General features: G+C 43.4%; 1 protein-coding gene across 6 annotated transcripts in view; it reads right to left on the bottom strand.

Moving 5' to 3' along the window:
- The window catches only part of dock10 (dedicator of cytokinesis 10), a 237,631-nt gene that overhangs the window by 150,191 nt on the left and 64,513 nt on the right, over positions 1-22,927 (bottom strand). Inside the window, exon 1 of one of the 6 annotated variants that reach the window (XM_078410846.1) lies at positions 9,520-9,628. The exons of the other annotated variants lie outside the window; for them this stretch is intronic. Coding sequence (XP_078266972.1) covers positions 9,520-9,627 — 108 coding nt within the window. The 5' untranslated portion in view covers position 9,628. Of the gene's footprint in view, positions 1-9,519; positions 9,629-22,927 lie in introns of those variants that run through there. 6 annotated transcript variants of the gene reach the window in all.

Raw genomic sequence — 22,927 nt, forward strand, 5'->3', positions numbered from 1 at the left:
CGATTAGAATCAGTTATCATGACCCGCTTTTTAAAAATACTTCATAGGGATTTCCCCAGAGAAAATAAAACAGGAGGCTTGGATTGCAGCAACATCCTCATTAGGAAGTCAAGATGTCTGATTAATCAAACAGTCTGCAGACTGTGAAGTTTATTATTGCTTCAGTTTTATTCATATTACGATGAAAAGATTATACAGTGAGTTGGGGCATTTCTTTAACACCTACCCCTACCTCATTCTCTAAACATCTCCGACATTAGCAACATTTTTACTACAATTTTACGAACTGTATGTCTGTACACAGCCCCTTATATCTATACCGACCATGACCCGACCGACCGAGACGTCTCAGCGCCCGGTGCGACTCGGCCGCGGGGACTTCCCCTTGCGGGGACTGTGCGGGTCGGTCGGGGACGAGCTGTCTGTCCGTGGGCGTGGGGAAGAGAGTGGAAGTTTTGTTGCCTCCATCACAGTGAGGGGGTGTTTGGAGTCACTGTGATGGACGTTTGTGTTGGGGTCATGTGTCTTGTGTTCTTTTTTGTGTGTGACTGCTGTGTAGTTTTGTTCGGTACCTTGGTACCGAATGACAAATAAAGCTCTGTTGATCTGTTGATCTGTTGATCTGTAAGGTGAAAATGTATTCCATACAACATCTAGTTACAATAATCCTTAATCTGACTCCGACAGGAAATGAGATCCAGCCACATATGCAAGACCATAAATGAATGTTGGAGATAATGTGCTAAACAACTAAAAAATATCTTTTCATATTTTTCTTTAAAAAAAATCATTTTATTATCTCCTTCAATCATTAACACTGTTGTCTGAGGGCCCCTTTTTGAAATTTCCATTTGAACCTTTCGACTTTAGACTTTAGAGAAACAGGCCCTCTGGCCCACCGAGTCCGTGTCGACCAGCGTTCACCCCATACACTAACGCCATCCAACACCTTTGCGACAACATTTTTACCGAAGCCAATTAACCTACAAGCATGTACATCTTTGGAGTGTGGGAGGAAACCAGAGCACTCGGAGAAAACCCACACAGTCACAGGGAGGACGTTCAAACTCTGTACAGACAGCAGCTGTAGTAAGGATCGAACCCGGGTCTCTGGCGCAGTAAGGCAGCAACTCTACCGCTGTGCCACCGTACTGCCCGCAATGCAGTTTTGTTTTGCTTTTCCTTTTGAAAACTATGCAACTTACTCTTCCCTCAGGATCAAAGTGAATGAATGAAGACTTTATTGTCACATGTGACAGGTCACAGTGCAATTCTTCGCTTGCATGCCCAAGGTATGCAAACAGTCGCCCATAAAGGGCTCCTACAGTTACAAATTCTCCTCCTACCCCCCCCCCCCCCCACATCTGCACCTGTTCCCCCTTCACTCTCCCTCCCTCCCCCTCCCCCTCCCCCTCCCACATGGCGATCCCCCCACGCCGGGTCCTCCTTTGTTCCTTCTCCCGGCAGCGGCGTCCTCACTTCCACACGGTCCGTCCTCGTCCGTCGGTCGGCGCCATTTTCGACCGCCACACCGACTTCTCCACTATCGCTGCTGGGTCCTCTCCAGTCACCCCCGACCCAGGCCCCAGCCGCGGGCTCCGCAGACCCTGGGGCCGCTGGTGAAGCCCAAGTGAGAACTAAATCTCCAACCACATTACTGAAGCTCACCAGACGTTCATGCTCTTTTGCCGTAACCTCCATCAAATGAAACAATATTTATGGCAGTCTGGCCATTCCTTATTAGACATTGTAATAGCACATAAATTTGTTAATTTATTAATGCAACAGTTGAAAGAAACACAAATTGCAGAATGGTTTCAGAAGAGTTTAAGATGATTTGTTAAAAAATATAAGAGAAAGTGTCACACTTTGAGATGTTATAGATGCTAAAGTAAACCCACCATTAATCAGGCCACCTGTATACAAATGGGCAAGTTCAGGATGAGAAAGTATGTGCACATAATTAAATATTTCTGTTGTAGAAATCTTCTCATCATAAGCACAGCAGCTTGCTAATCTTTGTAAATCACCTCTTGGAGATAACTAACAAAGCACCTTGTATTATATTACTATCAGGGCTAATTAAATTCAGTAATGTAAAATGATCCAATTAAAACCACCAAGTCAAGCATATACCTGAAGATGTCAGGATAAAGGTCTTGATTAAAATACCTACATTCTTCTGAACAACCGTATTTACCAGTCTTAGTAACATCTGCAAAAAGCTTGTAGTGTTTTCGCTCTAAGCACCACTGAATTCAAAACAAAATCCATCACAGTTTATGCTACTCGTCAACTTGGAGCTTCTTATACCTGAGCAGGCTTGGGCCTAGGTCATACACCAGATATATAAATAGAAAAATGATCCTTTTTTGGCACCTTCTACAAGATGGAACCAATTACAAGTTACACCAACATGGTGGGTAAAAATGAGCTAGATTTAGACTTTACTTATAGACTTTAGAGACACAGCTTGGATACAGGCCCTTCGGCCCACCGAGTCCATGCCGGCCAGTGATTTCCATACACCAGCACGACCCAACTAGGGACAATTCAGAGCAATGAGCTGCAAGAAGCAGAATCTAATCCCCGATACTGTATGCGTCGACATAAGTTCATTCACCCCAGTGGTTTGAGAAATGGGAAGTGAAGAGAATGTGTCCAGTTTTTAATCATGTGTCAGCTAAGGCGTGAATGGGCTTTTTGGATTTTGTTGAACAAAAGACTGAACGCATCTTTCGAAAAGAGTCTATCCATCTCATCATGACTATTAACAGGGAGCCCCAGTGGTTGGCACAGTGGCAGTATCACCAAAGTAAACCGAGACTGTGTGGAGTTTGCAAATTCTCCCTGTGACAGCACGGATTTCCTCCTTGTGCGCGTTTCCTTCCACGTCCTAAAGATATGCAGATTGGCAGATTAATTGGCCACTGTAAATTCCCTCTCAAGTGTAGGGGGTGGATACAAAAGCGGGATAACAAAGGACTCGTGTGAATGGGTGCTCGGTGGTCAGCATGGACTTGGTGGGCTGAAGGGCCTGTTTCCAAACTGTACCTCCCTCACCCACCAGCGCGCAATGTGCTCCAGAACGAATTTGCTTTGCACTCTCCAATTTCCGCAACGGTAAGACACCTCGTGACAAAAACTGGGCATCATTTTTTTAAGAGATACAGCGTGGAGACAAGCCCTTCGGCCCGTCGAGTCCATGCCGACCAATCACAAGTACACTAGCTCTCTCCTACACACTTGGGACAATTTACAGAAGCCAATTAGCCAACAAACCAGCATGACTTTGGAATGTGGGAGGAAACTCGAGCACCAGGAGAAAACCCACGTGGTGACCGGGAGAACGCACAAACATCACCCACAGTCAGGATCAAACTGGTGTCTCCGGCAGTGTAAGGCAGCAACTCAACCACTGTGCCACCACTTTGTGTAAGGTTCATTCTGAAAAACTTGCCCTTTCATACCTACTGCATTGGAAGAGATTACCACAGACAAGACGCCATGCTCACAGCTAACCTTAACCCTCAAGGAGGCCACGTTTTCTAGGTCGATACTATTATCAAGCCGCACTACTATCATATATATACAGCCGGAAACAGGCCTTTTCGGCCCACCAAGTCCGTGCCGCCCAGCGATCCCCGTACATTAACACTATCCTACACCCACTAGGGACAATTTTTACATTTACCCAGCCAATTAACCTACATACCTGTACGTCTTTGGAGTGTGGGAGGAAACCGAAGATCTCGGAGAAAAACCACGCAGGTCACGGGGAGAACGTACAAACTCCTTACAGTGCAGCACCCGTAGTCAGGATCGAACCTGAGTCTCCGGCGATGCATTAGCTGTAAAGCAGCAACTCTACCGCTGCGCTACCGTGCCTGGCACAGTGCACCATTCTTGCTCCCAACTTGTGATATTGAAGTTGAATCTTCCCTAGCCACTTTCTCATTCTGATCATGAATATCAGAGGGAACCCCATAAGGAGAGTTGTTTTGACGTCACCAGCAGGCGCGTAGGTCGAATTAAAAGGCTGAACGATCATTGAAATATCACACTTACTAACCAACATGCTTGCTGAGAAATACCAGAGGCATTGCATTTGTGAATGAACAAAACAGACATGAGAAGGTGTGGGTAGAAGGAGAAGACTAATGTAGGAAGAAACATAGAACATAGAAACATAGAAAAATAGATGCAGATCCATTCGGCCCTTCGAGACAGCACCACCATTCAATATAATCATGGGTGATCATCTAAAATCAGTACCACCTTCCTGCTTTTTCCCCATATCCCTTGATTCTGTTAGCCCGAAGAGATATATCTAACTCTCGCAAACATCCAGTGAATTGGCCTCCACTGCCTTCTGTGGCAGAGAATTCCACAGATTCACAACTCGCTGGGTGAAAAGGTTTTTCCATCATCTCAGTCTAAATGGCCTACCCATTATTCTTAAACTGTGACCCTTGGTTCTGGACTCCCCCAACATCGGGAACATTTTTCCTGCATCTAGCCTGTCCAATCCTTTAAGAATGTTATATGTTTCTATAAGATCCCCTCTCATCCTTCTGAATTCCAGTAAATACAAGCCCTGTCGACCCATTCTTTGGCATAAAACAAGTAGAAGGAAGTATTGTTGTTCATATTTGCATGTGCCTTAGCTACACCTGTCTTTTCATTGGCTACATGGAACTTCTTTGTTCACAATTTCTCCAATATCACACTCTAACTCTTTCTCTTCATGTTTTTTATCAACTTCGCTAATAACTTCCACCCTGCTCCAAAATTCACTTGTATCATTTGTGACACTTCTCTCCCTTTTCTAAATGTCTCTGTCTCCATATTTACTTCACTTTAGACTTTAATTTGAGAAACAGTGCGGGAACAGATCTTTCAGCCCACCAAGTCCACGCTGACCAGTGATCACCCTTTACACTAACACTATCCTACACACTAGGACCAATTTTACAACTTATCGTAGCCAATTCACCTACAAACCTGTACTTCTTTGGAATGAGGGTGGAAACCGGTGCACCCAGAGGAAAGCTAACGCGGTCACTGAGAGAACATACAAGCTCTATACAGATAGCACCCATAGTCAGGATCCAACTTGGGACTCTGGCGCTGTAAGGCAGCCAATCTACCGCTGCGCCACCGTGCTGCCCGTGTCTCAGGAGATAAACTATCCATGAACATTTACAATAAACTCACTGACTCCCACAGCTACCTAGACTATGCCTCATCCTACCCTATGTCTTATAATGATGCCGTCGCTTTGTCTCAGGTTCTCTGCCTCCGCTGCACCTGCCTCTTCAGACCAACATTCAGCTACTTGCCGCTGGCTCGCCACATCCCCAGCACTCTCAGTCCTGGTGTGGGGTTTTGATCCAAAACGTCGACACAGAAACGTGTGTAAACTCATGCTTTGGTTGACCTGAAGAATAATCCTCGTGAATTCCATGGGAAGAGAAAAATAATAATCAATGCCCCACCCGATGTCAAAAATGGAAAAGCACAAAAAGATATGAGCCTTGTTGGTGGGAAGGGGGTTTATTGATGGAGGGAGTTTCAGCAAGACATGGATTAAGGATGAGGATTTTCCCTCCCTCTATGCCCTCAAGGTGATGCTTGACCCACTGAGTGCCTCCAGCAGATTGTTTGTTGGCATACGCACTGGATAATGTGAATGATTTAGCCACTTATTAAAGTCACCTTCAAATGCATGCTGCATTTCTACTCCTTCCTGCCGCACAGTGACCTTTTCCGCCTCTCAAGAATAAATGGAAATCTATAACCGTATTCTGACGTATGTTTAACCACTAACCATATCATGAGATGGAGCAATGTTCTCGGGAACCTGAGCGAGGTACATATCTGACACTCCTTGCTAATACGACATGCTCCGCAAACCTTTATCTTTCCCCGAGTACCAATGTTTGCCTAAGTCTTGCCACTGGTGTCAGTTCTTTAGCTTCATCTTCCCATCACGCAAATCCTAGCCTCAAAATGAGGTCATCTTCAATCCCTCCTGAAACCCAGTCGATAGATAATTCCGCTCCCCACCCACAAAGCTCATAGCTTTTTAGTCATCTGAATGGCATTGATTACTCTTTTTCTTCCAGTGGAATTTAAGAAGGTTATTCTTCAGGTCAACTAAAGCATGAGATTACACAAGTTTCTATAATAATACCAACAAAGTCAAAAGATCACATTGTTTTGTTATCTGCTCTCAAAGTAAAATTAGCTGCTGCTCTTTGATACAGCAGCATATTAGGGCGGCACGGTGGCACAGCGGTAGACTTGCTGCCTTACAACGAATGCAGTGCCGGAGACTCAGGTTCGATCCTGACTACGGGCGCCGTCTGTACGGAGTTTGTACGTTCTCCCCGTGACCTGCGTGGGTTTTCTCCGAGATCTTCGGTTTCCTCCCACACTCCAAAGACGTACAGGTATGTAGGTTAATTGGCTGGGCAAATGTAAAAAATTGTCCCTAGTGTGTGTAGGATAGTGTTAGTGTGTGCGGGGATCGCTGGGCGGCGCGGACCCGGTGGGCCGAAGGGCCTGTTTCTGCGCTGTATCTCTAAATCTAAATCTAAAAGAAGCAAAAAAAACGTCCATGCATACACCAGTTGAATGATTGTTTAGCAAACCACAAAACAACTGGGGTGGCACGGCGGTGCAGTGATAGAGTTGCTGCCTTACAGTGCCAGGATCCCGGGATCGATCCTGACTATGGGTGCTATCTGCACGGGCTTTGTACATTATCCCTGTGACCCCGTGGATTTTGTCTGGGTGCCCCAGTTTCCTCTCACATTCAAAAGACTTACAGGTTTGTAGGTTATTTGTCTTCTGTTAATTGTCAATTGTCCCTCGTGTGTAGGTGTACGGGGTGATCGCTGGTCGGCATGGACTCGGTGGGCCAAAGGGCCTGTTTCCGCGCTGTATCTCTAAAGTCCATACCACAGTACATATTTCATTCATAACAAAAGTCAAATTTGCTCAAGAAGTACAATACTTTTACACTTCACACAGAAGCCTAAACAATTTTAGATTCTTTACATGGAATTTACACTTTCAGTGTCCATCTACTTTCAATTAGGATCATAAAAAGAAACAACTGCTCAACTGTGTAAAAATAAGCTTGCACAGGAAGCCATCTTGAAAACAATACTGTTACATTATTATAATGACAAGATCGCAGATGCCTTAATCCATCAATATGATTAATTGTATTACTTCCAGCATAAACATTTAAGGACTATTATTAATATTTCTGTACCAAATTAACACTTAAATGTAAAATTGGAAAAGAAAAAAGACACACTCGCAAACGTTTGCACATTATACAGTTTCTGTTGTTTCCTTTAGTCCAAAATGAGTTGTTGCGATGTCATACACTCTAAACTATTTAACTCCCTATTTTCTGCCTCACTGAATAAAGACTAACAAGTTACACCCACAACTCATGTTTCACTGATGTACAGATTACTTTTTTCCCCAATGTGTACAACGCAGGAAATTGAAATGTCACCATTTATTGCCTCTAACATAAAATTAATTACATTTGCTTGCAGGATTTACTTTATGTCAAAAGGAATCTGTCCCAATATTTCATCAGTGATCACTTTGAGAGGGTATCACACATAGGTCCTGCCCTGACAGTGTTCTATGGTGGGAGGATCTACACAGTGGGCCTTCCCCACAGAACCATTGTGTTAGCTACACCACACCTCACACTGTCTCTCAGCATGTAGCCCAGTAACATTCGGTTTCGAACAACTCTTTGCAATGTGTTTTCATGCTCTTCTTCCTTTGGTTTAGTTTACATGCATAGAGTAGGTTTACTACATGGATAGGGTAGGTCTGGAGGGATTTAGACCAAAAACAGGCAGGTGGGGCTAGTTTAGATGGGGCATGTTTAGATGTTTAGATGGGGCATGTTGGTTGGCGTGGGCAAGTTGGGCCAAAGAGGCTGTTTAAATGCTGTGCGACTCTATGACTCTGGAGGTACAGTGTGGAAACAGGCCGACCCCCCGCCAACCAGCGATCCCCATACACTAGCACTGTCTGACACACCAGGGACAATTTACCAAAGCCAATTAAACTGACAATCCTGTACGTCTTTGGAGCGTGGAAGGAAACCAGAGCGCCCGGAGAAAACCCTTATGGTCACGGGGAGAACGTAGAAACTCCGTACCGACAGCACCCATAGTCAGACAATAGACCATGGACAATAGACAATAGGTGCAGGAGGAGGCCATTCGGCCCTTCGAGTCAGCATCGCCATTCAATGTGATCATGGCTGATCATTCTCAATCAGTACCCCGTTCCTGCCTTCTCCCCATACCCCCTGACTCCGCTATCCTTCAGAGCTCTATCTAGCTCTCTCTTGAATGCATTCAGAGAATTGGCCTCCACTACCTTCTGAGGCAGAGAATTCCGCAGATTCACAACTATCTGACTGAAAAAGTTTTTCCTCATCTCAGTTCTAAATGGCCTACCCCTTATTCTTAAACTGTGGCCCCTTGCTCTGGACTCCCCCAACATTGGGAACATGTTTCCTGCCTCTAACGTGTCCAACCCCTTAATAATCTTATACGTTTAAATTAGATCCCCTCTCATCCTTCTAAATTCCAGTGTATACAAGCCTAGTCACTCCAGTCTTTCAACATATGACAGTCCCGCCATTCCGGGAATTAACCGTGTAAACCTACGCTGCACGCCCTCAATAGCAAGAATATCCTTCCTCAAATTTGGAGACCAAAACTGCACACAGTACTCCAGGTGTGGTCTCACTAGGGCCCTGTACAACTGCAGAAGGACCTCTTTGCTCCTATACTCAACTCAGGATCGAACCCGGGTGCCTGGCGCTGTAAGGCAGCGACTCTACCGCTGCGCCACTGTGACATTCCTGTCAGGTCAAATCACAGACCTTTTTAATCAGGTATAATTATTAACTGACACTGCCTTTGCCATCTTAAGGCAAATCCAGGTTAGTCAGGCTATCCCTTCACCATTATCAAGAGATCTCCTCTCCTCTTGATTCTTCCCTGGTCTCTCTCAGCTTAGGTCTTAGAATATTCAACTGTTTTAACAATGCTACAGCACCAAAACTGTATATGTCAGAATCAGTTGACAGACTGACCTACACATTGTTTTCAAAGCCTGAATATGTAATCAATTTGTTTTTAAAAGTACATTTGATCTATATTTATCTTTCAAAATACATGTTAATATTGTTCTACAGCATGTGTTATTACTTAGTGCTACTTGCACCCATGTAGATTATCTCCTCAGGTTTGAGTTGTGGCTACCAACCATGAGATATTGTCACGGCTACTTTCTGTTATAAAAACAAAAGCATACTTGCAACTTAATATGGAAACCAAGAACATAGGAGGCATCAATAGTATATGGTCTCAGCCTGACTATTACCACGTATTGCTAAAATGCCACAATGCTAATTCAATATAAAATAAACACCTCTTTAGAAAATTAAGCCTTAATACATACTGCACTGAATCTGTGTTCCTCAACATGGCCTCTCCTCTTTCGGGTTCGTCGTTTTCTCCGAAAATCAATGCTGTGGTCCCTTTTGAAAACCTTAGCTCTGAAACTCATATCTGTGTCAATATCCACGGGGAAGCAAAATGGCAATTCAACTGAAAAGTGACTCTGGAAACTGAGTTTGAAAAGGGTACAGAGTCTGCTTTTACTTAGTCATGAGGTGTAGGAGAGGAAGTACGTATGTGTGCTGGTGCAACGCATGTCACTATAACACGGCAGCAAAGGAAAGAAAAACCAAAACTTCATGGACTGTTGTCTCAACGTACGCAAGATGGTCTTGACACCTGTTTGTCAAGATTAGGAAGATATATCGACGGGCTGTTGGTTTATCAGCACGAACAGTGTAGTTATAGGAGTGGAAGGAAAATAAAGTACAATGAAAATAGTTCAGCCCATCTATCCATCTCCCCTGACTCTCAGTCTGAAGAAGGGTCTCGACCCGAAACGTCACCTAATCCGTTTCTCCAGGGATGCAGCCTGACCCGCTGTGTTACTCCAGCTGTTTGTGTGTGTCTTTGGCATTCACGAATATTGAATACCTCTTGACAGGTAGATTAGGTTTAGCTTGTTATGGATAAAGGTTTATCCTTTGTACTGTCTGCTGTGTGTGATTGCATCATCTGGACTGCTTTAATTTCGCTGTATTTTGTGTAGTGACAATAACGTTTTTTACATTTACATTTTTTTTTGTTTTACAAAGTGCCTCAAATTTACATTGACCATTTCCTCCTACAAACCAGTGCAAAGATCAGCATTTCAAGTCTCACCATGCAACTTCCAGTACTCCACCATTAGTATCAGCCCGCTACAGGTTACAGATGTCCGAGAATCAGTATGTTTCATTAGCGTTTGATTCAGTCGGTAAATAATATTCCAAAAACTTCCAACAATAGGATGGTTCTTTAAAGAGGGTTTCATTAACCTAGCTCTCAAAATGCCTTTGGGAAGAGCCTGTTCCAAATATTCGGAATACTTAAGAATAAAACAGTTTACAAGGCAAACCATGCTGGTCTGCGAAAATGTCAGTCTGATAAATATACTTAAGTAAATAAAAGATTTAGTTTACTGACACAACTAAATTATTGATTAATTGATTGAAAGAAACAGTATAGAAACAGGCCCTTCAGCCCACCAAGTCCGTGCCGGCCCGTTCACTCTAGTTCTATCTTATCCCACTTTCGCATCCACTCCCTACACAGTTTACAGAGGCCAATTAACCTACAAACATCAGCATTGGGATGTGTGAGGAAACAGGAGCACCCAGAGGAAACCCACTCGGTCACAGGCATGGGACCAACACAAATTATATAAAACTAGACAACAGGCAATGTATTAAACTTAGCAATCTGCTGTACTATTCCAGTACAAGTGATTCATAAATTTGATGCTTGTTGAAAGATTTGCAGCTCATTCAACCTTTCTTATGCGACACACTAATGAAAGTGTGCATATATATGCAAAACATTATGAGGAAATATATTGGAGAAACCACAAATAACATTTTCTTCAGTTTTGTGAAGGAACTACAGGAAATATCATGTTATCTGTTTTTTTGTGTGAATGAGATAAGGAGAACAAGTAAGAGTAGTGCATTTGTATCTTCAAAAGGCTTTCAGTAAGTTCGGCACAGGAGGTTGTTCAACAAGGTCAGACCACCTGAACAGAGAAACAAGAGACCGCAGCTGCAGGAATCTGAAGCAACAACAAACTGCTGAAAGAACTTAAGAAGAAGGGTCTTGACCCAAAACGTCACCTATTCATTTTCATCAGAGATGCTGCCTGACCCGCTGAGTTACTCCAGCATTTTGTGCCTATCTTTGTTGAAACAACTCAGTGGGCAAGCAGCATCTGGGGAGGCCATGGGATGGTTGATATTTTGGGTCAAAACCCTGCAATGGGACTGAGAATAGATGGAAGATAGCCAGTGTGGAGAAATGAGGGAGGGGTGATAGGTGGAACAGAAAGATGAATGATGATTTATACAGCCAGGTTGGGGGGGGGGGGGGTCAGGGGCATGTTCTGACAGAGGGAGCATGTGATAGGTAGAAATAGATACAGAAGACAAAAAAATAGGCAGGTGGAACTGTGGGAGGGGTAGGGTTGATTTAAAGGCTGATAAACGATAATTGGAACAAAATAGTCACAGTCATAGAATCATGCAGAGTGGAAACAGGCCCCTCAGCCCAACTTGCCCACACTGACCAAAATGTCCCATCTACACTAGTCCCACCTGCCTGCGTTTTGCCTCTAAACCTGTCTTATCCATGTACGTGTCCAAATATTTCTTAAAACATTGTGATAGTACCCACCTCAACTACCTCCTCCGGCAGCTCGTTCCATATACCTACCACTCTTTGTGTGAAAAAGTTGCACCTCAGGTTCCTATTAAATCTTTCCCTCCCCCTCACCTTAAACACATGTCCTCTGGTTCTTGATTCCACTACTCTGGGTAAAAGACCCCATCTAAAAATAGGGGAGAGGTGATGGACTGATGCAAACGGGTACGGGAGAGGGTAGAAAAGGTGAACCAGGGAGAGGAAAGAAGAAACCCAAGTAGATTGGTATGTGAGTGATGGGCAGAGAGAAGCAGGAGGGAGAGGTGATGAGTCTCAGAGGGGGAGGGATGATGGAGTGAAGTAAGGGGGAGAACCTAGGTAGGCTGGTGGTTGTGGAAACGGAATGGGTGAGGGAGTTGTGGGGTGTGATGGGTAATGTTCGTAGTGGAGAAAGAGTTGTGGAGGATAGACACAAAATGCGGGACAGGCAGCATCACTGGAGAAAAGGAATGGGTGACGATTCGGGTCGAGACTTTCTTCAGAAGCAGGGTCTCGAACAGAAACGTCACCCACTCCTTCTCTCCAGTGATGCTGCCTGTCCCGCTGATTTACTCCAGCATTTTGTGTCTATCTTCGGTTTAAACCCGCATCTGTAGTTCCTTCCCACACAAGAGTTGTGGAGGTTTGGCTGAGGAATTTAGAGCAAGGGGTCACGGCGTCAGAATAATGGTTTTCTTATTTAGGGCTGGGATAAGGTGAAATGCCATCATGCAGAAGGGGCGAATATTTGGAATACTCTGCACCAGGAGACAGTGGAGTGCTCGGGCACAGAGTCTACACAAAACAGAGTGCAGTAGATTACTGGAAACATAGAAACATAGAAAATAGGTGCAGGAGTAGGCCATTCGGCCCTTCGAGCCTGCACCGCCATTCAATATGATCATGGCTGATCATCCAACTCAGTATCCCATACCTGCCTTCTCTCCATACCCCCTGATCCCTTTAGCCACAAGGGCCACATCTAACTCCCTCTTAAATATAGCCAATGAACTGGCCTCAACTACCTTCTGTGGCAAGGAATTCCACAGATTCACCACTCTCTGTGTGAAAAAAAAGTTCTCATCTCGGTCCTAAAAGACTTCCCCCTTATCCTTAAACTGTGACCCCTTGTTCTGGACTTCCCCAATAACGGGAACAATCTTCCTGCATCTAGCCTGTCCAACCCCTTAAGAATTTTGTAAGTTTCTATAAGATCCCCCCTCAATCTTCTAAATTCCAGCGAGTACAAGCCGAGTCTATCCAGTCTTTCTTCATATGGTACTTCATTGATACTCAGGGAATCAAATGAATGGGGGTAGTGCAGGAAAATGACAAGGAAGTAGAAGGGTGGCATGGTAGTGCAGCGGTAGAGCAATTGCCTTACAGCGCCAGAGACCCCGGTTCGGTCCTGATTACGGGTGCTTGTCTATATGGGGTTTGTATATTCTCCCCGTAACCTGCTTGTGTTTTCTCCAAGATCTTCGGTCTCCTCCCACAATCCAAAGATGTACAGGTTTGTAGGTTAATTGGCTTGGTATAATTGTAAAATGTCCCTAATGTGTGTAGGGTATTGTTAATGAGCGGAGATCGCTGGTCAGTGTGGATTCGGTGGGCCGAAGGGCCTGTTTCTGCACTGTATCCCTAAACTAAACTAAACTAAAAGATAATCCACAATCTTGATGAATGGGAGAACCAGTTTATGGGACTAAATGGTATATTCCTGCTCTTAATTCTTGGTATTTACGTTCTTACTTCCTGCAATGGCATTTCAAATGAAGATCAATGTAGAACTGCTAAGTGCTTTATTTGTTCCCTAACAATATTAGTATTTATTAATGCGTGCTATTTACAACCATCATTTTCATTGAAACAACAAACACTCTTCATTATGTCAAATCAATAGCTGAGAATGGAAAAGCTTTTATGCTAATTCACATGCCTGATGTAAGTGATGTATAATTCTCTTTTAACTGCATCATGTGTTCTGTAAGTAGAATGAATACACAGTTTGTACGTTCTCCCTGTGGGTTTTCTCCATGTGCTCTGATTTCCTCCCACACTCCAAAGATGTACAGGTATGTAAATTGTCCCTCATGTGGAGGATATCTAGTGTATGGGGATCGCTGGTTGGCACGGGTTGAAGGGCCGGTTTCCGTGCTGTATTTCTAAACTAAACTACACTAGGTTTAGTAGAGTTACAGCATCGCGGTATGGAAACAGGCCCTTCGGCCCAATTCTTTCATGCCGACCAAAGTGGCCCATCTAACATCATCCCATTTTCCCACGTTTCACTCTAAAGCTTTTCCATCTGTGCACCTGTCCACTAATATATGCTGTTATAGTACCTGCCCCAACTACCTCCTCTGGCAGCTCGTTCCACATACCCACCACTCTCTGAATGAAAAGGTAGCCCCTCAGGTTCCGATTGAAATTTGCCCCTCTCAACTTAAACCTACAGGATGTCCTCTGGTTCTTGATTCACTTACAATGGGTAAAAGGCTCTGCATTCACCCTATCTTTTCCCCTCAAGATTTTATGCACCTCTACAAGATCACCCCTCTTCTGGAAACATTCAATAAGTCAAGCAACATCTATGGAGAGCAAAATAGAAATAACATTTCAGGCCAGAACTAGTAAAAAAAAAAGAGAGAGAGGGGAGGGGTGGGGTGGGGGAGTTAATATTCATGTCCCCAGGCTCAGTAGTGAATTTAACCGTCTGGAAAATTCTAAGAGAGTTATTTTTAATGTTTAAGATCCCTGCCGAAACAGACTAACCACATTACTGTGACAAACCGGGGTCTCACCACCAGTGGCAGGAACCAAAATCAAAAGTGGCAGTGCTTGCAATGAAGTTTCCCAGGTGTTCAACAGTCTAACCAACTTCCCTTAAAGGGCATTCGGAAGAGGTGCACATTTTGCTTTGACTATTCTGTGGAGCCGAGACTGCAGAGTTTGATGTCGTCTCCTGCATTCAGTCTGGCAGCACTGTTCCCTCACCATTCATCTTGCATTCCACTGGCATCAACCTTTGTTTAGTTCAGTTTAGTTTAGAGATAAAGAGTGGAAACGGGCCATTCGGCCCACCAAGTCCACACCGGTACCAGCGATCCCCGTACACTAGCACTATCCCACACACTAGGGACAATTTACAATTCATACTGAAACCAATTAACTTCCGCCTCTGGTGCTGTAAGGCAGTAACTCAGCTGCTGTGTTACCGTGCCATTTTTATCACAGAAACATCTCAATCATGGTTTTTTTTTAAAGTCCTCTGAGGCAGGATACGTTTGCACATCCCACCCAGACTGATGCATTACAATGCTGAGAACTATATTCTGCACTTTCCCTCTTTCCCTTTGCTTTATTTATTGTACTAAAGTGTGAACTAATTATATCTCTGCATGGAGAAACAAAGAACTGTAAATGCTGGTTAATACACAAAAGGACACAAAGGGTTGGTTACGCTGCAGGTGAGGCAGCATCTCTGGAGAACATGGATATGTGACATTTCAGAAAGAAGGGTCTCGACCCGAAATGTCACTTATCCATGTTTCTCAGAAATGCTGTCTGACCTGCTGAGTTACTCCAGAACTTTGTGTCCTTTTGTATCAATGTAGTATAGCATATCTGATCTGTTTTGTAGCATCCAAAACAAAGCTTTTCACTGTACCTCAGGACGTGTGACAATAATAAACCTAAAGAAAACAAGAAGAATGCAGAGATGACATTGGGTCAACTGGGGTGGCATTGCTGGTTAAAGAGGAGATTAATGCAATAGCAAGGAGAGACATAGCTGTAGAATCGGTATGGGTAGAACTGTGAAATAGCCAAGGGTAGAAAACGCTTGTTGGAGTGGTATACAGACCACCAAACAGCAGGAGGGAGGTTGGGGATAGCATCAAGCAGGAAATTAGGGATGCGTGTAGCAAAGGTACAGCGGTTTTCATGGATTACTTTAATCTACATATAGAATGGGCCAACCAAATTGGTAACAGTGCTGAAGAGGAGGATTTCCTGGAATTTATACGGGATGGGTTTTTAAACCAATATGTACAGGAAACGACTAGAGGGCAGGCAATCCTAGACTGGGTATTGGGTAATGAGGAAGGATTAGTTAGCGATCTTGTTGAGCAAGGCACCTTGGGCAACAGTGACCATAATATGGTGGAATTCTGCATTAGGATGGAGAGTGACACGGTTAATTCAGAGATGAGGATCCTGAACTTGACTAAAGGAGACTTTGAAGGTATGAGATGGGAATTGGCTTGGATAGACTGGCAATTTTTTCTTAAAGGGTTGACAGTGGAGATGCAATAGTGAAAATTTAAAGACAGCATGGATGAACTCCATGCTGAGAACTGTATTGCTGAGAACCGTATTCTGCACTCTTTGCTCTTTCTAATGTACTTGAGCTTGAACTGATTGTATCTATGTATGGAGTCAAGTCAAGTCAAGTTTATTTGTCACATACACATACAAGATGTGCAGTGAAATGAAAGGTCACCCACAGTCCAGCAATAGAGCAATAAAAATAAGCAATTTCATACACAATCATAACCAACACAAAACAAAAAAAAAGAAACATCCATCACAGTGAGTCTCCTCCAGTCACCTCTTCACTGTGATGGAAGGCCAGAATGTCTTTTTCTCTTCCCTTGCCGTCATCTCCCGCGGTCAGGCTGTTGAAGTTGCCACGTTCCAGGCCGCTCCGGATGGTGAAAGGTCTGCAGCGGGCCGACCCAAGCCCCGCGATGCAAGCATGCAAAAATAAAGCTTTTCACTGTGCCTCGGTACATGTGACAATAGTAAACCTAAACCAAAACCTAAATACCCACACCTCCAGCGTTGCACTGTGCTGGACTCTGTATGTTTGGGACCAGACTGCAGACAGACTGGGTTATGGCCCTGTGACAGAAAGGCTGCGTTACAATGGGAAACATAAGGAACCGCTCATACGGATGGATGGGTTAGCTTCCCATCCTATTCACATCCTTTCTCCCCACTGCATGTCCTGCTGCTGTCTTGCTGTGATGGGGAGTGTACAGTTGTGAACTGCCATTATATGAGCGGTTGTGCTGAACTGATGTGTTCTTGTCAGGAACTATACAGGCTCCATCTTATGAGCAAGTTTAGGCTGAAGACGTTGCTTCAAACATCTTTTTATCCCAATTTCATGTTTTTATTTGGTGGGGACTCAGCTCGTGTATAAAACTCAGTGAATGCAGCAAAAATTAATAACATAAAATTTGTAAGCTACCAAATGTTATTTCGATTTTATGCAGAAATGCAGTATAGACTGTCCGGATAAAACTACATCGACCACAACAGACATTTCTCAGATAAAAGGGAATCTAAAGACATCCAATATGCACATTTATGTTGTAAAGGCTGTCAGAGGAATAGTAGTACTAAGTAGGATCCAAAATGGAAATGGTGAAGGTAAAATGACTTACCAAGCAAGTACTTAGCACCATGTACAAACGATGAACTACAGGTGCTGGTTTACACAGTCTGAAGAAGGGTCTCGACCCAAAACGTCACCCATTCCTTCTCTCCCGAGAGGCTGCCTGATCCGCTGAGTTACTCCAGCATTTTGTGTCTACCCTGGTTTACACAAATGGATACAAGTACTGGAGTAACTCAGCGGGTCAGGCGGCATCCCTGGGGAACATGGACATGCAACGTTTCAGGTTGGGATCCTTCTTCAGCCTCGCGAGTCCTGGTCAGTACCTGGCCGTAGAGCAGGAGAGCAGCAAAAATCACAGAGGGAGAGCGGTGAGAGAGAGTCTCACAGGACTCCCGTCAGAGAGACGAGGAGAAGAAGAGGAGCACTTAGCACCAGCGTTCAGTATGGAAGAGAATGCTGTTGGCATCTTGGGAAACAGGGACATTACAAGATTAAAACAAAATGAAATGAAGAGAAGGTATTGGCAAGAATGATCTGGATCCAGCACATAGGTGCAATTAGAAAGTTCACCAATGCCTCAATTGCTCAAAGGTTTGAGGAGATTCAGCACTTCACCAAAACCTTTGCGAACCTTGATGAATGTATTGGGGAGAGTACAGTATAATGACTGGGTACATTATGGCCTCGGCCGATAATTGAAATGCTCAGGAATGCAGAAGGCTGCAGAAAGTGGTGGACATTGCCCCGTCGATCATGGCTATTGACCTCCCCACCATCGAAGGGATCTATAGGAGGCAATGCCATAGGAAGGCAGCAAATATCATCAAGGACCCATTCTATCCTGGCCATGCTCTCATCTCCCTTCTACATTCTCCTTTCTACGATGAAGGCACAGTAACCTGAGGACCGTTGTCCCCAGATTCAAGAATGCCCTCTTCACATCAATGATCTTGAAACACCCTGCACAACCCGAACCACAACTCATCCTCAGCACCGAACTAGTATGGAACTTACACTACAAAGATTGCCCTACATACTTTGGTTTGTACTATCATGGTCTGGTTTACCAAGAATAACTGATAATGTATTATATATTTATATAATATAACAATTTATATATGCTGTGTTGTTCTGTTTAATGTCCCTGTAAAGCCGTGGCGAGTAAGAATTTCACTCTTCAAGTCCCGGTACATATGACCATTAAACACTCTTGATTGTTTAAAGTGGGCTGGTCAATTGGTATAAATGGGATAAAATTCGAGTTGCTACAAAAAAGGAGGATAGGAATTATGGAGATGCTGATAGTAATCAACTAATTCTTCAACACAGAAAAAAAGCCAGAGGACTGGAAGATTGCAGATATTACATGCTGGCTTTAAAAAAAAACAAGAGAAAGATAAAATGAGCGATTACTGACCAGTCAGTTTAATGTTCCTGTGGGAAAACCTTTAAAATTGTTACTCCTGCTGAAAAAAATTGTTATTTATAATTAGTTCTTCAACGAGGTTGTGACAACTGTCTTTCTAAATGGCATGCTGTTTGAAGATAAACCTTTATTGGAACGTACTTCTGCTTTTGTTTCGTAAGTCTTTTAAAATAAAAGGCAATCATTTTGGATTTGTTGTGGAACTGCCTTGTTGCATTTGCTAAATTAACATGATTGAACCACCACCCTGATGTGGCAGATGGCTGCTTGGGGTTTGGCCTTGTACTTAATCCATGCATGAAGCAAAAGTGAACCACCCTTTCCAACTTCACTGTAATTCATTACTCAGTTCCTCTACCAACCCTTTTTCGAGCTGAGGTCATTTTCTTTGCTTGCTTCGAGTGTTTGCAAAAGGGAAAGCTCAAATAGTGCACCAGATTGACTCATGCCTCACTTGGGATTGTGGCTAATACCACCTCATGATAAAATGTTCGCTGAATTTTATCTCATCATCAGTTGACTTGTGTTAACCTAATTCAGCCACCTTTTGAAATATCTGCAGTAGATTTGAACCACAGTTCTTCCCAGTAATATTTAATGAAAGATCAAGCACATGTTGAGACCTGATACAAAGATGTGCCAAAAAAAGTGAAGGAAGGAACTGGAGATGCTGGTTCTACACCGAAAATACACACAAAATGCTAGAGTAACTCAACGGGACAGACAGCATCTCTGGAGAGAAGGAATGGGCGATGTTTTGGGTCGAGACCCTTATTCAGGTCTGAAGAAGGATCTCAACCCGAAACATCACCCATTCCTGCTCTCCAGAGATGCTGCCTGTCCCGCTGAGTTACTCCAGCATTTTGTGCCATAAAAATGCTTCTTTTACAAAAAAAATATTTGATAAATCTAATAAAATAATATGATTCCGATAAGATCACAGATTTGCTTTCATCCCTATAAGTTTGCATTATAATTACCCATTTAAATAATTATTTATCATAACATTCCAATTATTCATTATTATTATCACATATAATAATTAATTTAATTATGGTTAAGATTACCTTTAAGAGTAACACCATGCTGTTATGTATAAATCACAGAAGAATACAGGTAATCACAATCACAATAATACTTTATTAGCCAAGTATGTTTTGCATCATATGGGGAACTTCATTTGCCATACAGTCAAAACAATAAAAAGCAACAGAACACACAAAATACATTTTAACATGAACATCTACCACAGTGACTCCTCCACATTCCTCATTTTGATGGAAGGCGAAAAAAAGTTAAATCTCCCCCTTCTTGTTCTCCAGCGGTCGGGGGCCTCGAACCTTCCGTTGACGGGACAATCTTGATTCCCATAGCCGGCGGCAGGCCTTCCTCGTCAGGGCGATCAAGCTCCTGTATCGGGGGGAGGATCTCAGCACCCCCACGCCGGGCGATCTACCCCGGGTCGCAACTAGTCGAGCTTCGTGCGGCTTTCGGAGCTCTCGACCGGTCTCAACCCGACACTGCGAGCTCCTGATGTTAAAGACCGCAGGCCGCGGTTGGAGCGTCGATACAGGCAAGGAATTGTACACTCAGATGGTAAGTCCACGCCCCGCGGGGGCTCAAAGTCAGTCCCAGGCAAGGCCTCCAGCTCCACGATGTTAGGCCGCAGAGCGAACGGAGATACGATCCGGAAAACAATCGCATCTCTGGCAAGGTAAGAGATTGAAAAAAAAGTTTCCCCTGATCCCCTCCCCCACCCCCCACATAAAACCAACCAGAGAACATTTACACCAAAAATAACAAAAAGAGTTTGAAAAGGACAGACTGACTGTAGGCGAGGCAGCCATCGTGCGGCGCCCCATGGTAGTATGGTAAATATAGTCACACAACGTGGAAAAATAAATTTGAATAAAATGTATGAGTTTGATAGTTAAAAGGAAGTTTGCTAAACTTTCCACACTCTGATAAAACTCAACAGAATTTATCCCAGGCCACAAAATAGGGTTCCAGCAAAATTCTCTTTAACCTTTCTTTTGAATATTTAAAAAAATGTTTAGTGTATTTATCAATTCGATTCACTGTTGAAGAAAACATTGAACAATTATGCATCTTTTTAAATAAGGAAGAAATATTATAGACATAGACAATAGGTGCAGGAGGAGGCCATTCGGCCCTTCGAGCCAGCACCGCCATTCAATGTGATCATGGCTGATCATTCTCAATCAGTACCCCGTTCCTGCCTTCTCCCCATACCCCCTGACTCCGCTATCCTTAAGAGCTATATTTTGTTATATTTGGAATAAAGGGAGAAAAGCTGGACATTGGCTTTTGGAGCAATAGTGATCTGTAACACAAAGTGAACCAATTCTTAATTTAGTTAAGCAGTACACCACGTATCTGAGTAGATCAGGCATGAAGGATAGACATTACAAGAGAACTTTGGGCAATTTAACACAAATAATTATGTGATGCATGGATTTAAATGAATGCTGACAATAGCTCTTTGAATGATTAAATAGAGAGAAAGACTGTGCAATAAATTACCACATTTTCATAGCTCAATTAAATCCCAGAGAGTTAAATATTTTAATCCAATTTCCATTGCGAAAGGATCTTTCCAAAATAAGTTCAGTGAAATTTGCAGCCTCACAGAGCAGCCCACTATTTGCTTGTTGAAGCAAAATTATTTAATTGATATATAATCATCATTAAAGGTTTTATTGCTGCAGTCTTGTGAGAACTAATTAAATGTGATATAGGGAGGTTGGTAGTGAGACAAAGTAGTTCATTGGGGAGAAAAGAAGTTACAAACAGCTGCCGACAACTGCAAGAAAAAAAAGAAAATAAGAGGGCCGTGGAGAGGTGGTCAAAGACAAGGAGAATAAGAATAACCACACAGGGAGTCCAACAGAAAAGAGCAAGCATAGTCTAATATAAAACAACAAAAGTCCAGGCCCGAATTTAAGATGAAGGTGAAACGTTTGAAGAGAAATTTTGCCGAGGTAATGCTATTTTTTTCCAATTGTTTTCTTTGGCACAAGGAGAAAAACAACTGTGCCGTGAATGGAGCCATTGCCATTTAATGTACTGCACATGATTATTAAGCACAGCCATAACAAGAAATAACATTCCCTTTATTCTTCCAGGAATTTTACTCAGCTCCTGAAGAACAGCAATGTTACTGCACAAAGTTAGGTAGAGTTAGAAATAGTCTTTTGTAAAAGTACAATTAGAAATTTTATTATGCAGTGTATATACAAATGTGACAGAGGAAGAATGAGGAAAGAATCAGGTGTTTTCTGATATGGATCATCGCAGACTGTGACCTGTTTTTCTGTTTATAATTAAGTTGGGACTACTTAGGGTGGCACAGAGGGCAGCACGGTGGCACAGTGGTAGAGTTGCTGCCGTACATCGCCAGGGACCCTCAGTATTGGAATTTAGTACAGAGAAGTGTGAGGTGTTGCATTTTGGAATGTCTAACAAGGGCAGAACCTCTACAGTAAATGGAAGGCCTCTGGGGAGTGTTGTCGAGCAGAGGGATCTAGGAATGCAGGTGCATGGTTCCTTGAAGGTCGAGTCACAAAAAGATAAGGTGGTCAAAAAGGCTTTTGGCGCATTGCCGTTCATCTGTCAGACTATTGAGTATAGATGTTGGGTGGTCCTGTAGCAGTTTTATGAGATGTTGGTGAGACCGCATTTAGAATATTGTGTTCAGTTCTGGGCACCATGTTATAGGAAAGATATTGTCAAGCTTGAAAGGGTTCAGAAAAGATTTACGGGGATGTTGTCAGGACTAGAGGGTGTGAGCTATAGGGAGAGGTTGAGTAGACTGGGTCTCTGTTCCTTGGAGTGCAGGAGGATGAGGGGTGATCTTATAGAGGTGTACAAAATCATGAGAGGAATAGATCAGGTAGATGCACAGAGTCTCTTCCCCAGAGTGGGGGAATCAAGGACCAGAGGACATAGATTTAAGGTGACAGGGAAAAGATTTAATAGGAATCCGAGGGGTAACCTTTTCACACAAAGGTTAGTGGGTGTATGGAACAAGCTGCCAGTGGAGGTAATTGAGGTTGGGACTACTCCATCATTTAAGAAACAGTTAGACAGGTACATGAATAGGACAGGTTTGGAAGGATATGGACCAAGCGCAGGCAGGTGGGACTAGTGTAGCTGTTGGCTGGTGTGGGCAAGTTGGGCCGAAGG

This window comes from Rhinoraja longicauda, chromosome 13, assembly GCF_053455715.1.
Source record: "Rhinoraja longicauda isolate Sanriku21f chromosome 13, sRhiLon1.1, whole genome shotgun sequence".
NCBI classification, from domain to species: Eukaryota; Metazoa; Chordata; class Chondrichthyes; order Rajiformes; family Arhynchobatidae; genus Rhinoraja; species Rhinoraja longicauda.